Genomic DNA, 16,238 nt, shown 5'->3' with positions numbered 1-16,238 from the left:
TGTATCATGAGAATGAGCAAACGGCCAGTATAGTGGGCGACAAAAGGTCTGCTCGATATGTTATGGTGTGTGTGATCAGGAATTCACACACAAAGGAAAGGTGTTACTGCAGACAAGTGTGGTTTGTGTACACACATTAGGAGGGGGCGGGTGGAAATGGGGGCTGGATGTAGGAGGGTGTAATGGATGACGATCTTCTTTTAAAAATAAATAAAACAGGAAATGGTGAGCCAACATCTCGAAAAAAAAAGTTACGGTGTAAGGTCAATGACCTTTCAGCAGAAATAACCACCTCTCTTTCCATGGTAGACAAAAATACTGGAGAAACTCAGCGGGTGAGGCAGCATCTATGGGACAGCATTTTTGTCTACCTTTGATTTTCCAGCATCTGCAGTTCCTTCTTGAACGCCTCTCTTTCCATGGATGCTTCCTGATCAAATGTTCCAGTGTTTTAATTTCAGGTTTTTAGCATCTGCGTTTTTTCTTATATTTCATTTTAAAGTCATGGTATTGTTTCCTCTTTGCTCTTATTCACATTGGACTCTTCCCTTGAAAATCTTTATTAATCTCTACCTTGAGAGTTGCTCTCAGGATTTTTGATCACACATATGACAGATATGCAGACTGACGGTCTTAATGGTCAGTTAAACAGACTGAGGCCCTGTTCAAAGCTTCCACGTCATTTATTGTGCAAAAATCCAGCAAGTTCTAAATGACCACCCTCATCTGGCCTACAGAGGTGCATGTCATGCATCTGACCTTGCAGGCTCTTCTCAAAAATATATGCCAACAAACGATAGGTAGATAGGTAGGTGGTGAGGCTGGTGAAGTGAACAAAGTCCAAAGAGATCTAATACACCTGTGGTGAGCCAGCATACTTCTTGGTTTGCATCCCAATGTTCTTTCCAGCTATACTCTTCATATAGTATGTTGATTATAACATACTATACCATACCAATAACATACCAAGTCTGCCAATTAGCAATCTATAACTAGAATGCAATGGTTTTTAATTTTGAAGATGGACACAAAATGCTGGAGTAACTCAGCGGGTCAGGCAGCATCTCTAGAGAAAGGGAATAGTTGACGATTTGGGTGGAGCTCCTTCTTCAGACTGATATGACTGATCAGAATGAAGAAGGGGCTCGACCCGAAACGTCAGCTATTCCTTTTCTTTATAGATGCTGCCTGACCCGCTGAGTTACTCCAGCAATTTGTGTCTATGATGTAAACCAGCATCTACAATTCCTTCTTGCACATACTGATTTTTAATTATACCTGGTTTACTGGTGTTCTATCCAAATTATTACCTGGCTTGCATGACTTTCACTTTTCATGTGGTAAGCTCTTAACTGCCCCGTGAGGTCACCCAGCAGGTGGTTAATTGCTCAGGTCAGGTCCTCCCCACCTCAAAGGACTAGTGACAAAAGTAGCCTATTAAGTCCACATTCACAGAACATTGCATCTTGACCAGTGTAAGTGCTTTGTTCCTACTGTGCCGTGGGCTATATATACCCAGTTTTAATGTTCTATCACTTTCAGGTTCATTCATCCGTGGTCTGGAAACGACGTCAACTTACGATCCTTTGACCCAGGAGTTTGAGCTGAACAGCCCAACTGTGACTTCAATCAAATGGTGGCCCGGGGGATGTAAGTGAGTCCAGTATTGATGGGTGGAAGATCCGCACAGATTTTTAAAAAATATATATTTTTGGATTTTGTTATTGGCAAGATCAACATTCATTGGCCGTCCCTAACTGCACTTGAAGATGGTGGTGTGGATGCTCCCACAATGCTTTGGGATTAGACCCGTGACAATGAAGGACAATGAAGGATGAAGTGAGAATGGTGTGCGACTTGGAAAGGAACCTGCAGGGTCTCCCTAGTGGTAAAGGCCATGAGTTTGGGAGATGCTGTCAGTAATTTTATAGATGGTGGACATTGGAGCCAGTGTGTATTGAAATTAGAGGGAATGAATGTTTAGGGTGGTTGATTTGTGGCCAAACGAGCAGTCTGCTTGGGAGCATTCATCCTAGGAAGTGCAAAGATTCCATCAGGCTCCTGATTTCTGCCTGGTCGATGGTGGAAAGAGCTCAGATGTTGGGAGGTGATTCTTGACCTACTTTTGCAGCCAAGGCATCTTACCGTTAATCGGACTTTACTGGACTTTATCTTGCACTAAATGTTATTCCTTTTATCGTGTACACTGTGGATGACTCGATTGTAATAATGTATTGTCTTTTCACTGACTGGTTAGCACGCAACAAATGCTTTTCACTGTACCTCAGTACACCTGACAATAAACTCAACTTCATAGAGTGGTAAAGAAAACATGGTTGCTTGCTTCCATAGGTTGAGGCAATGCATATAAAGTCAGGAAATCATTATTCAGTTTTATAGGACTTTGCATTTGGAGTATTGCATGCATTTCTGGCCATCTCATTACAGGAAGGATGTGGAGACTTTCCAAAGGGTGCAGAGGAGGTTTACCAGATTTATGCCTGCATTAGCTACAGGGAAACATTGGACATACTTGAATTATTTTCTCTGGATCGCCAGATGTTGCTGGTAGACCTTATAGAAGTATCTAAAATTATGGGAGGCGTAGACAGTCAGAACCTTTTCCCTGGTTGGAAAATCCAATGCATGGGGACATAACTTCAAGGTGAGAAGGACAAAGCTTAAAGTAGGTATGTTACAAAACGTACCTGAATCGTGGCTGAGCATCTGCCCCTCCCCTTGTGTGTGATTTTGGAGCTGTTTGGAGGGGGCGGGTTTAAAACCCGATTTTTACTAGGCTGTTCCAATCGCAGATGTTCAGCCTAGTAAATCATTAACGGAGAATCGCTGCAAGACCCGGTCCCAAAAGCTATTATTAGTTTTATAGGCCTCGAAGAGTAGATATAATAAATTTAAAAGCTCTCGTTCATTCCGCAAGCTCTGGCAGCCCCAGGGTTTTATAAAGCAAACAATTAAAGGTATGTACCTTATTTTTACATTAAATGGGGCATGTATATAACCCTATAATTATAATTTTCTATAGCGAGTAGCTCATTTTTGGCTTTTTATATCCCCCAGTATTTTTCTCGGCATTTGAGGGCACTAATCCAGCGCGCTGTCAACATTCTAAACCTGCGCGTTCCACATGAACCCACTAGAAAACCGATTTATTTACAGCAATTGAACACTAAATTCCTTCCATTTGGCCTATAAATTAATGTAAATTAGATATAAAAATCATGTTATATTGTGAATTATTTGTGAATAATCTTTGGACACTTAGGCTATTTAAAAATGTTAATCTTTCCTTAAGAAATGTGCTTTTGACTATCTAAGATCACAGCTTTTTTGTAATGCCCATTGAAAATCAATAGGGAACAAGATGCTAATTTCCGAGTATGAAAATGGTCATAACTTTTTTAATACTTGAGATATGAAAGTGAATTTGGTGTCAAATTAAACTTATTGTTATGCTTTATCTGATGGGATAAATTGCAGACTTGATTTTTTAAATCTCAAAATTTTGTAACATTGCTACTTAAAGAAGATGTGTGCACCAACTTTTTTTACACAGAGATTGGTGAGTGCCAGGTGGCATTTAAGAGACTTTTGGATAGGTGTATGGATATGAAAGGAATGAAGACACAAACTACTGGAGTAACAAGGTGAAGGTAGACAAAAATGCTGGAGAAACTCAGTGGGTGAGGCAGCATCTATGGAGCGAATGAATAGGTCGCGTTTCGGGTCGAGACCCTCCTCGACCCGAAACGTCACCTATTCCTTCGCTCCATAGATGCTGCCTCAACTGCTGAGTTTTTCCAGCATTTTTGTCTACCTTAGATTTTTCCCGCATCTGCAGTTAAGTCTGCACTTAAACACAGAGTAACAAGGTGGGTCAGGCAGTATCCGTGGGGAGCATGGGTAGGTGATGTTTTGTGTCAGGACTCCACTTCAGACTGATTGCAGGGGTGGAGTGAAAGAAAGCTGGCAGTGGAGGTGCTGGGCAAAGCATGGCAGGTCACAGAGATAATTGAATAACAGTTGACATGGCAGTTTTCATTGTTGTAAGAATTTAGAGTATACAGTTTCATTTATTGCCTTCAAGATTCAAGATACAAGAGTTTATTGTAATATGTCCCAGATAGGACAATGAAATTCTTGCTTTGCTTCAGCACAACAGAATATAGTAGGCATAAATACAGATCAGTGTGTCCATATACCATTAAATAGATACATATACACACAAATAAATAAACATATAAAGTGCAATGGGCTATTTATGTTCAGAGTTTGTATGTTGAGTTTAGTAGCCTGATGGCTGTGGGGAAGCAGCTATTCCTGAACCTGGATGTTGCAGATTTCAGGCTCCTGTACCTTCTACCTGAGGGTAGCGGGGAGATGAGTGAGTGGCCAGGATGGTGTGGGTCCTTGATGATGCTGCCAGCCTTTTTGAGGCAGCGGCTGCGGTAGATCCCCTCGATGGTGGGGAGGTCAGAGCCGATGATGGACTGGGCAGTGGTTACAACTTTCTGCATTCTTTTCACATCCTGGGCGCTCAAGATACTGAACCAAGCCACGATGCAACCGGTCAGCATGCTCTTTAATGTGCACCTGTTGAAGTTCGAGAGAGTCCTCCTTGACATACCACGGGCCGTCGAGAGAGTCCTCCTTGACATACCACGGGCAGTCACGGTGGCACAGCGGTAGAGTTGCTGCCTTGCAGCAAAATGCAGTGCCAGAGATCTGGGTCGATCCCGACTACGGGTATGGAGTTTGTACGTTCTCCCCGTGATCTGCTTGGGTTTTCTCCGAGATCTTCGGTTCCCCCCCCACACTCCAAAGACGTACAGGTTTATAGGTTAATTGGAATGATTAATTGACGTGATAAAATGTGAAAATTGTCGAAGTTGGCGATATGCAGAGTACTGCCCTGTCGACTATAAAGCTCAGAGGATTCATACCGACTCTCCGTAATCTTCTCAGGAAGGTGAGGCGCTGATGTGCTTTCTTTATAATTGCATCTGTGTTCTCAGACCAGGAGCGATCTTCAGAGATATGCACTCCCAGGAATTTGAAGCTATTAACCCTCTCCACCATCGACCCGTTGATATAAAGTTCGCACTATGACCGGCTACACAGTCATGAGTATAGAGTGAGCACGCAGCTTTGAGGTGCTCCCATGATGAGGTGGATGCTGTTGGATCAAGTTTGATGCTGTTTTGATCCCTTTCAATTTCTCAGGAAAAGTTTAAAAAAGAGCCCTTTTATTGCTTTATGAGACGGGTTTTTAATATTTACCTTCTTCTCAACTTGAATTTGCTGTTATTTATCTCCTTTTGGGTATTGTTTGTCTTTTTCCAGTGGGCAAGACCTCAAACCACGCTATTGTCCTGGCTCAGCTCTACACCCAAGGTCAGTGCAGAGGGCTGCACGCTTTCATTGTGCCCATCCGCAAGATGGGCACCCACGAACCTTTGCCTGGTAAGGGACCTGATCAGCACTGTGCTCCTAATCCCAATTCTGCATTACCTGGCAGTGCCCTCACTCCATTTTGTTTCTAATGCCACAGATTCTTGTTGAAGCCCAACTGTTCTATCACGCATGTGCTCACTCAGTCTAACTGGTGCCCATCGGCTAGCAAGAAATTGAATCAAAATCTGATCTGTGGTGTCTCCTATCCAGTTATTCAACATTCAATTCAGAACAAAATTCGAACGTTTAATCAAGTGAAATGGATTCAGTGGATGTTTAATGTTTATTTTAGTTTTGTGTAGCTCTATGCCCTTCCCTTATCTCTTGAGCATAAGAGCTGAGGTACGCCAAAGAGAATTGCGTCATCCATCCTCCACACTACTCTGAGTAGACACTTACCGGAGAAGAATGTGTAACCAACTTGGTTTCCGAGTGCTCCAAGGTTTCCCACTGACTGGATTTGTAGACTGATCGAAAGATGTGATTAGTCACTAAGTTCCTTATACTTGATCCAGCAATGTTGTTGTCCTTGCTTGCTTGCTGACCCAGCTCGTCCATTTTCAACTCAACAATAGTTCCAGGGACAATGTCCTGTTGGGATGTTTTACCCACTGATCCTCCTCTGGCTGGGTTATTGAATTGGGGTCAGTCTGGCTCCATCAGACAGTGTTGAGTTTTTGCTGATCTCCCGCTTCCTCTCTGCTCTCCAGGTGTGGTGGTGGGTGATATTGGACCAAAGTTTGGGTTTGATGAGGTGGACAATGGGTTCCTGAAGCTGGAGAATGTCCGTGTTCCTCGTGAAAACATGCTGATGAGATTTGCAAAGGTAACGTGTAGGGTGACTGAGGCACATTTCTGTGATTGCAATGTGATTAAGAGTAATTTCTTTTTGAGTTATTGTATCATCTGCACTGGCCTGCTGAGATGAGGTGCTTGATGTAATTCTATTGATTTTAATGCAAATTCCTCGTGTTGTCACTTATTGACCCGGCCTATCAGTGCCGTATACCGACTCATTATCACTACTGTTCATTCCACATTAAGCTCTTATTCTTATCTTGAGTTAAAAATTGTATCTTTTGTTAAGGTGCAATGATTGGATCCATTTTCCTTTTATTTTAAAAAAGGTGATGCCGGATGGGACGTATTTGAAGCCTCCAAGTGATAAGCTAATGTACGGCACAATGGTCTTCATACGCTCCATGATAGTTGGAGAGTCGGCACGTGCACTGTCTCAAGCGTGTACCATTGCCATCCGCTATAGTGCAGTCCGACACCAATCGGAACTGAAACCTGGGTAAGTGTTAACTTTTTAAGCGTGTGCGAGAGAAACAGAATTTTTTCTTGTGCTTTAAGCCACTCCAGGTCGGTGGCCTGTCACGCGTTGTTGCTCCGTTCAATTTTCTATTGGTTTAGTTTGCTTGAACTCTGGCCAATGTACGCAGACCTCATTCCTCTTCACCTGGAAGAGAGAATTGTGCCTATATGCCTGAGGCTAGCTGCAATTAGGAGTTAGACCTATCAAACTGCAGTTGTCCTTCTCCAATCTTTCATGTTCTAAACTTTACTTGAAATTGTACCCAATTTAAAACTTGAAAATTATTTGCCCAGCAGATCCATACCAGACTTTATTCTCCATGTGATACCCCTTACCATTCCTCAACTGATTCCATATGACCTTCTGGCCCCATCCTTCATGTTTATCTCAACTCCCTTTAATATATTGCACACTCAACCACTCCCTGTAGGTGCAAGTTCTGCATTCTCATCGCTTTGAGTACAGAAGATTTCGGTATTTCCCATTTAATTTTTTTGGTGACAATCTTGTATCGGTGACCGAGTTTGGAATTGTGCATGTCAAAATTTTAATTCCTATATGTTGAGATGATACTTACAGATTTCAATGGCTATGAGTTCCAGCAATAAAATGATGAAATGCACCAGTTTGGTGTTACATTGATTCATTATCTTACACTTGAAGTATTGTGTGGGCTGAGACTCTAAATGGATTATGATGTTACATAGTGGAAAATGAACGCATTATACTGCCTTTGCAATGTAAAAGGAGCAGAGTAAATATGTTTACAAAAAGTTTACATTTAAGCTGTGCTTGCTGATAATAAATGGAAACCAGGTGTAGGTGCTTCAGGTGTGAGTAACATTGATGGTGATTGGTTTCCCTAGAGCTCCAGAACCACAGATACTGGACTACCAGACTCAACAGTTCAAGCTTTTCCCCCTGTTGGCGACTGCCTATGCCTTCCGCTTTGTAGGAAACTTCATGAGGGACATGTACCATCGCATCACGGGAGACATGAACGATGGAGACTACAGCCAGTTGCCTGAGGTATTGGGCTGTGGTGGAGTGGGAAATGTTTGGTGCCTGGCTGTACTGTCTTTTTGAAAAATCAAATTTACATGCACTCTGCAGGAGCTAAGCAGGAGGCGTACTTTGTTTCAGTATTTTCTGCAGAGCATGACCTACCTCATCTGAAATCTGGGATAGAGTAATAGAGGAAGCACACTGCCAAGCCTCGGATATCCTTCCACTCTCTCCTCCTGTACGTAGGGCATCTTGGGATGGGGCACCATGACTGCAATCATACATTACTACTTCACCATCTGAAAATTGAGTGAGATTTAAAGTGTGAGACTGACTACGAAAGATGTCTTTGTCTCCTTGCCTTTGCTTGTTTTATTTAATCCCTTCCACCCGAGAGGCATTTCAGATGAAACAACAGCAGTGCATCCAGAAGTGCACACGATATTATTCTGTTTGAGTCGGGATTCAAGTTCCATGCCTCAGTGATATGGCTGCCTAGCTATTTGCTTCATAGCCAACATCTGGCTTCTAGCTCTCAAGTCATAACAGTGTGGTCAAACCAAAGGCAGTATTCTAGGTGAAGTCAGACCACAGATCTGTGTGGCAGTGTTTTCCTTTGGCTCCCAAATGATAATTTCTTGACTGTAACCTTGTCTGTTATGCTTGCATCCCAAGTGCATTTCCAGTTTCACTCCCTGTTTGCCAAATTGATGGCCTTCACCTTGGAAGCGAGCGTAGGAATTAAGAAATATCACATCACATGCAGGGGTCAAGGCGACACATAGTCTAGCGATCTGCCTAATATCTACGTCACTTGAACAAACAAAGATGCACTGCAGCAACTCGGGATGCTTGTGAAAGCCAAGAGGGACAGTCATAGAGTCATACCGTGTGGAAACAGGCCTTTCGGCCCAACTTCCACAGACCGGCCAACATGTCCCATCTACACCAGTCCCACCTGCCTGTATTTTGCCCATATCCCTCTAAACCTATCCTACCCATGTTCAAATGTTTCATAAACGTTGTGATGCTACCTGCCTCATTTACCTCCTCCGGTAGCTTTTTGCATGCACCTACCACCCTCTGTGTGGAAATAGTTACTCCTCAGGTTCCTAATAAATCTTTTCCCCCTTCCCCCTGGCAGCTGCATGGAAATAGCATCACCTCTGAATCATTGAACTCTGATTTAGGCATTCCCTCCCTGTCACTGGGTTAAAGTTATGGAATTCCAACCTTCCAATCTTCACACATATTCATGATCTAGACTTGCTACCACATCAGCATCATCAAAACACAAGCAGAAATGCTGATCTTGTCATCAGTGCCCATATTTTAAGATTCATATCCATGCCTCATTCTGTCTAATCCTTTAATATCACAAACACTACAGGTAGAGTTTGATCTACTGTTATCAGTACCAGATGCGATTAAATCTGCCAATTCCGTATGAAAGGTTGATGAATGTTAGAAGTTTAATCGAGCCTGCTCACTTTCCCTGCTTTGTAACACTGATTTCAAAAGTTCTTTTGGCTGAGGAATTTGCCAGAACTTGCAAAAGGCATAGGAGTGTGCGGAAAGCGTAATGCTTTTAAAACGGTCACAATGAGAGGTCAAGGTAGGCAGCTTCCTATTAGAGTGAAGGGCAAGGCAGGTGGCAGTGAGGAACCTAGGCTACAAAGATAAAGTGAGGCTCGGGTCAGGAAAAAGGAGAGATGGGTAGATACAAATGCTGGAGAAACTCAGTGAGTGAGGCAGCATCTATGGTTCAAAGGAAATGGGCAACGTTTCGGATCGAAACCTTTCATCAGACTGAAGAAGGGTTTCGACCCGAATCATTGCCTATTTCCTTCAGACTGAAAAAGGGTTTCGACCCAAAACGTTGCCTATTTCCTTCACTCCATAGATGCTGCCTCACCCGCTAGTTTCTCCAGCATAGTTTCTCCAGTGTCTATCTTCGATTTTCCAGCAACTGCAGTTCCTTCTTTAACAAAAGGAGGAATGGGTTGGGGACAGGCAGTTAGGATCAAAATCCCTGGCTGGAAGAGTACAGGGATTTGAGAAGCCTACTTAAGAAGGAAACCAGGAGGGCAAAAAGTGGCATGATTTAGCTGTGGGAAATGAGATTAAGGAGAATTCAAAAAGATTTTATCAATAAATTAGCGGGAGAAGGATAACTAAGAAAGAATAGGACATGTCAGAGACCAAAGTGTTGATCTATGTGTGTAACCGTTTAACCTTTCAGTTGATATGTCACTGGTGAATTTATAATCCTTCCACGGGCTACAGAAACATCCTGATGCAAGGGGTGCACGCCAAAGGTAATGTCCCAAATGAAGTCTGACTAGATATCTGAAGACAAGAAAAGCAGAGGCTTGAATCTTGTGCAAAACAAAAACAAATTGCGAGAGGAGTTTGGTAGATAAGGCAGCATCAGTGGAGGGAATGGACATAAGCAGTTTGTGTCAGGACATTGAGTCATGAGAAGGGTTCCAACACAAATGTATCTGTTCATTCTCTCCAAATGGCTGTCAAATGTGCATTTGCTTGCTCGTTTTTCCTCCCCACCCCCAACACACAAGTTTTGCTTGCTATGCAGGATTATCATTGTTGTTGTACCTCTCTGTCCTTGTGCATTTGACTTGACTTGCTCACAGTTGCAGTCTTGTTTCAGCTTCACTCTCTGTCAGCCGGACTGAAGGCCTTCACCACCTGGGTGGCCAGTGCAGGAATTGAGGAATGCCGCATGGCATGTGGGGGTCATGGGTACTCACGGTCCAGTGGTCTACCTGATATCTATGTCACATTCACACCCACCTGCACATATGAAGGGGAGAACACAGTGATGATGCTGCAAACAGCCAGGTAAGGAGGCAGCAGGCAGAATGCAAAACACTGCAGATGCTGGAAATATTTAACAGGTTAATCAACATCTGTGGAGGGAGAAACGATTACTTCTTCAGTTTGGTGTCCTTTTATCAGATCTAGAACATTTGGGAAAAACAAGACACAATTTGGAATCTGGAGTAACTCAGTGGATAACTCAGTGGATCAGGCAGCATCTGTCGAGGGCAAAGAGATGTTTAATGTTTCCCGTCAAGATCCTGCATCAGTTCTCAGTCTCAGCGTGAAACATCAGTCATTCCTTTGCCTCCACGGGTTCTGCTTGACCCACTGAGGTCTTTCAGCAGATTTTGCTTTGCAACAATGGGGAAACTCAACAGATTTTAATGGCTCAGCTGTTTCTTTATTACCACATGTACCAAGGTAGAGTTTTTTTTTGCAAGCAACTCAGCAAGCTGATGTATAAGAACAATTTCTTGTTAGTACAGAATGTACTGAACAGCTCACTGCAAGGAGTGCCATTTTGACACCAATTTACCTTCTTCCTCTATGCGGCTTCCCTCTCTGGGTGGGCTCATAGTTCTACAACGTTGGGGTCGTCCATTCTCCTCGTCACGGTTTAGTTCTGTGGGCGGATTCCCGGTTCCATGAAGAGCCAGGCCTGCCTTTGGGACGGCCCGAGACTCGCTGGAATCCCAGTTGCTGAGATGGGGAGGGGTGGAAGGAACAAAAGGTTCATAGAACATGGAAACATACCCTTTAACCCAACATACAGACCAAGAAGCCCTATCTAAGATAGTCCCATTTGTCTGTGTTTTGCCAGTGGCCCTCTAAGCATTTCCTATACTTCTGCCTATCTAAATACCTAATGGTGTTCAGACATGGCGAGCTCATTCTCCTCGGACCTGGAATATCTAACTGAAGTGTCGTCCCTACTACCTGCACGAGTGTTCACCTCAGCTATCCTGACAGCAGTGTATATCCATCCCAATATTGATTTCAAGCTTGCTCTGAGTGAACCGTGCTCTGCTACCAATAGCCTCGAGACGAATAACCTTGAACCCCTAGTTGTTGAAGCTGGGTACTTCAATCAAGCCAACATCAAAATACTCTTGTCTTTTGGCCCACCAGCCGCCAGAACTCCTTTGACCACTGTCACACATCCATAAAAAACACCTACTGCTCAATTCCTCATCCACATTTCGTGAGATCTGATCATATAACTGTGCTTTTGCTCCCTGACCAAAACCAACACCTGAAATGGAAAGATTAATGCTGCTCTGTGGAAACCGATGACATCCTAGGTAACTGCTTTGAGTCTGTGGACTGGTCCATTACTCAGGATCTGCGGCCAACCTGAATGAATATACCACTGCCATGGTATATTCATGGTCTGAAGAAGGATCTCAACCCGAAACATCACCCAATCCTTCTCTGCAGGGATGCTGCCTGTCCCGCTGAGATATTCCAGCTTTTTGTCTATCTGACTACCATGACTGACTTCTGCAGTAAGTGCATATTATCAGGCAACTAAACCATCCTCTCGCCATCTAGAGTGGGTCCTGACCTCCCATCTACCTCATTGGAGACCTTTGAACTATCTTTAACCGGACTTTATCTTGCACCAAATTTTGTATCTTTCATCCTTTATCTGCCCACTGTGGATGGCTGATTGTATAATCTTTTCATTGACCGAAGACCACGCAACAAAAGCATTTCACTGTACCTTGGTACAATTGACAATAAACTAAACAATATGTCACTTCTGGTTCGAGATGAACTAATGCCCTGAAATCTAATTCCTTGTTTTCTTTTGTCAATCCAACATTTCATTATTTTTTTGTTGTTGCAGGGGGTCTTTCCGATTGCAGAGTCTATTGCCAGTGTTTACACTGACTCGATGGGGCCAGATACTTTAATTAAGTGCTCCGTAGTTCTGTAATAAAGTCTTCTTCGACTCTCCTTCCTCTCACTCCCATTTACTTGAGTGCACCATTGGAGGCTTGTGTTGCTGTGTTTTCCGATAGTTATGGATTTTCTGTTTTCTCATTTGCTGCAGATACCTGTTTAAGAGTTATACTCGGGCTAAGTCTGGACAGGATCTGTCGGGCACAGTGTCATACCTGAATGACTTGCACAACCACATCCAGCCCCACCAAGTGGCTGGCCGACCCCTGGCGAGAAACATCGATGATGTCGACAGACTTGTGGAAGCGTACAAACTGCGGGCAGCTAAGTGAGTGGGTACCTCTGACCTGTTTAGACTGGTCCAGATATATTGCTCTTTCTGGATAGTTGACTTCCTCCTTATATCTAGGATGACCAGCTTTTGGAATCTCTGGAGCAGAAGGAGTAGCTCTCATTACCATTTCTTCGTACATTCTGATCGGTACCTCTCATTGATACTGACCAGGTCCTCATACACTCTGATCTCCAAGTCTATAACTCCCTGAAATTAGCAACACAAGTAGAACTTCATTGTTCAGGACAGTGAATAAAAGAGTCAGCAAGTCTAGTTGCAGGTTTATAGGACTTTAGTTATGGAGCATTTCGAGTACAGTTCTGACCATGCTGTTCTGGTTGCTCTAGCAACAGAAGGCAGTGGAGAGGCCGCAGAAGAGGTTTACCTGAATGTCACCTTGTTTAGCTGTAAGGAGAGGCTGGACAAACTTGTGTTATTTTCTCTGCAGTATAGGAGAGACCGATAGAAATATAAATAATAAAATCATAGGGGGCGTGGATGGCCAGAACTTTTTTTCCCAGGGTGGAAATGTCAAAGACTAGAAGTAGCAATGTTACAAAATTTTGAGATTTAAAAAATCAAGTCTGCAATTTATCCCATCAGATAAAGCATAACAATAAGTTTAATTTGACACCTAATTCACTTTCATATCTCAAGTAATAAAAAAGTTATGGCCATTTTCATACCCGGAAATTAGCATCTTGTTCCCTATTGATTTTCTATGGACATAACAAAAAAGCCGTGATCGAGGACAGTCAAAAGCCCATAACCTTCTTAAAAATTAAGAGAACTGATGTAAATTTTCAGTTATCATAAATTGAACCATTCTGAAACAAATATAAAATAATCTTACTTGGAGGACCTGAAATTAAAGCATATAATTGTTAGTTACCCAATTGTAGCTAATTTCAAACTTCAATTACTAGATCTAAACATCTATCCATTTCTTAATAAATGATTAACATTTTTAAATAGCCTAAGTGTCCAAATAATATTCACAAATAATTCACAATAAAATATGATTTTTAAATCTCATTTACATCAATTTATAGGCCAAATGGAAGGAATTGCTGTTCAATTGCTGTAAATTAAAGTCAATTTAAATCGGCTTTCTAGTGGATTCCTATGAACGCGCTGGTTTAGAACGTTCACAATGCAGTGGATTTGTGCCCTCAAGTGCCCAGAAAAATACTGCGGGATATAAAGAGCCCAAAATGAACTATTCGCTATAGAAAACTTTATATACAGGGTTCTTAAGAAGCCCCTTTTAATGTAAAAATAAGGTACATACCTTTAATTGTTTGCTTTATAAAACCCTGGGGCTGCGAGAGGTCGCGGGTTGAGAGAGTGGTTTTTAAACTACTATAACTATTATACAAGGCCATAAAAACTAATAATACCTTTTGCGACGGGGTCTTTCAGCGATTTTCCGTTAATGATTTACTAGGCTGAACATTTTCGATTGCAACAGCCTAGTAAAAATCGCGTTTTAAACCCGCCCCCTCTAAACAGCGCCAAAATCACACACACGGGGTGGGGGCAGATTCTCATCGACGATTCTGGTAGGTTTTGTAACATACCTACTAGAAGGCATAGCTTTAGGGTGAGAGAGATCAGTAGGAATATGCAGGGCTTTGGTTTAACTTAAACATCTCAACAATGACACCTCATTCACCACAGGTCTCTCCCAGAACTTCAGTTTGGAGTTGACTGCTCCGATCACTGAAGTGTACTAGAACATGCAGTTAGACAGCATCAGGGAAATGGGTAGAGCAAGAGACTGCTAGGTGTAATCAGCTAACTTCTATTAACAACTAACTTTTATTTACAAATGGTGTTGGCAAAAATAAACTGTCGATGTGAAGCTTTACATAGAAACATAGAAAATTGGTGCAGGAGGAGGCCATTCGGCCCTTCGAGCCAGCACCGCCATTCATTGTGATCAGGGCTGATCGTCTCCAATCAATAACCCGTGCTTGCCTTCTCCCCATATCCCTTGATTCCACTGGTCCCTAAAGCTCTATCTAACTCTCTGAATTATCAACAGAAGGCTTCTCAGCTTTTCAAGCCTGCTCTGTTGTTTAATTAGATCTTGGACAGTCTAATTATAATCTCAACTCTTGTGTTTAAAGTTTAGTTTAGAGATCCATCGCAGAAACAGACTCTTTAGCCCATCAAGCCTGCTCTGATCAGCAATCCCTGCACGCTTACATTCTCCTAACACACTAAGTTTAATGAACAATTAAAGCACATGGCATTGGGGGTTCAGTATTGATATGGATAGAGAACTGGCTGGCAAACAGGAAGCAAAGAGTAGGAGTAAACGGGTCCTTTTCACAATGGCAGGCAGTGACTAGTGGGGTACCCCAAGGCTCAGTACTAGGACCCCAGCTATTTACAATATATATTAATGATCTGGATGAGGGAATTGAAGGCAATATCTCCAAGTTTGCGGATGACACTAAGCTGGGGGGCAGTGTTAGCTGTGAGGAGGATGCTAGGAGACTGCAAGGTGACTTGGATAGGCTGAGTGAGTGGGCAAATGTTTGGCAGATGCAGTATAATGTGGATAAATGTGAGGTTATCCATTTTGGTGCAAAAACGGGAAAGCAGACTATTATCTAAATGGTGGCCGATTGGGAAAGGGGGAGATGCAGCGAGACCTGGGTGTCATGGTACACCAGTCATTGAAGGTAGGCATGCAGGTGCAGCAGGCAGTAAAGAAAGCGAATGGTATGTTAGCTTTCATTGCAAAAGGATTTGAGTATAGGAGCAGGGAGGTTCTACTGCAGTTGGACAGGGTCTTGGTGAGACCACACCTGGAGTATTGCGTACAGTTTTGGTCTCCAAATCTGAGGAAGGACATTATTGCCATAGAGGGAGTGCAGAGATGGTTCACCAGACTGATTCCTGGGATGTCAGGACTGTCTTATGAGGAAAGACTGGATAGACTTGGTTTATACTCTCTAGAATTTAGAAGATTGAGAGGGGATCTTATAGAAACTTACAAAATTCTTAAGGGGTTGGACAGGCTAGATGCAGGAAGATTGTTCCCGATGTTAGGGAAGTCCAGGACAAGGGGTCACAGCTTAAGGATAAGGGGGAAATCCTTAAAAAAACCGAGATGAGAAGAACTTTTTTTCACGCAGAGAGTGGTGAATCTCTGGAACTCTCTGCCACAGAGGGTAGTTGAGGCCAGTTCATTGGCTATATTTAAGATGGAGTTAGATGTGGCCCTTGTGGCTAAGGGGATCAGGGGGTATGGAGAGAGGGCAGGTACGGGATACTGAGTTGGGTGATCAGCCATGATCATATTGAATGGCGGTGCAGGCTCGAAGAGCCGAATGGCCTACTCCTGCA

General features: G+C 42.9%; 1 protein-coding gene across 5 annotated transcripts in view; it reads left to right on the top strand.

The window, feature by feature from the left end:
• acox1 (acyl-CoA oxidase 1, palmitoyl) overlaps nt 1–16,238 on the top strand; it is a 58,698-nt gene that overhangs the window by 26,900 nt on the left and 15,560 nt on the right. For all 5 annotated transcript variants that reach the window (XM_055654139.1, XM_055654138.1, XM_055654137.1 and 2 more), the window contains 7 exons: nt 1,543–1,650; nt 5,362–5,481; nt 6,183–6,298; nt 6,600–6,769; nt 7,657–7,819; nt 10,467–10,657; nt 12,696–12,872. In XM_055654139.1, coding sequence (XP_055510114.1) covers nt 1,543–1,650; nt 5,362–5,481; nt 6,183–6,298; nt 6,600–6,769; nt 7,657–7,819; nt 10,467–10,657; nt 12,696–12,872 — 1,045 coding nt within the window. The remainder of the gene's footprint in view (nt 1–1,542; nt 1,651–5,361; nt 5,482–6,182; nt 6,299–6,599; nt 6,770–7,656; nt 7,820–10,466; nt 10,658–12,695; nt 12,873–16,238) is intronic.

Source organism: Leucoraja erinacea, chromosome 23 (genome assembly GCF_028641065.1).
Source record: "Leucoraja erinacea ecotype New England chromosome 23, Leri_hhj_1, whole genome shotgun sequence".
NCBI lineage: Eukaryota > Metazoa > Chordata > Chondrichthyes > Rajiformes > Rajidae > Leucoraja > Leucoraja erinaceus.
Note: the sequence above shows the minus strand (reverse complement) of the source record. Positions and strands in the feature narration are given on the sequence as shown.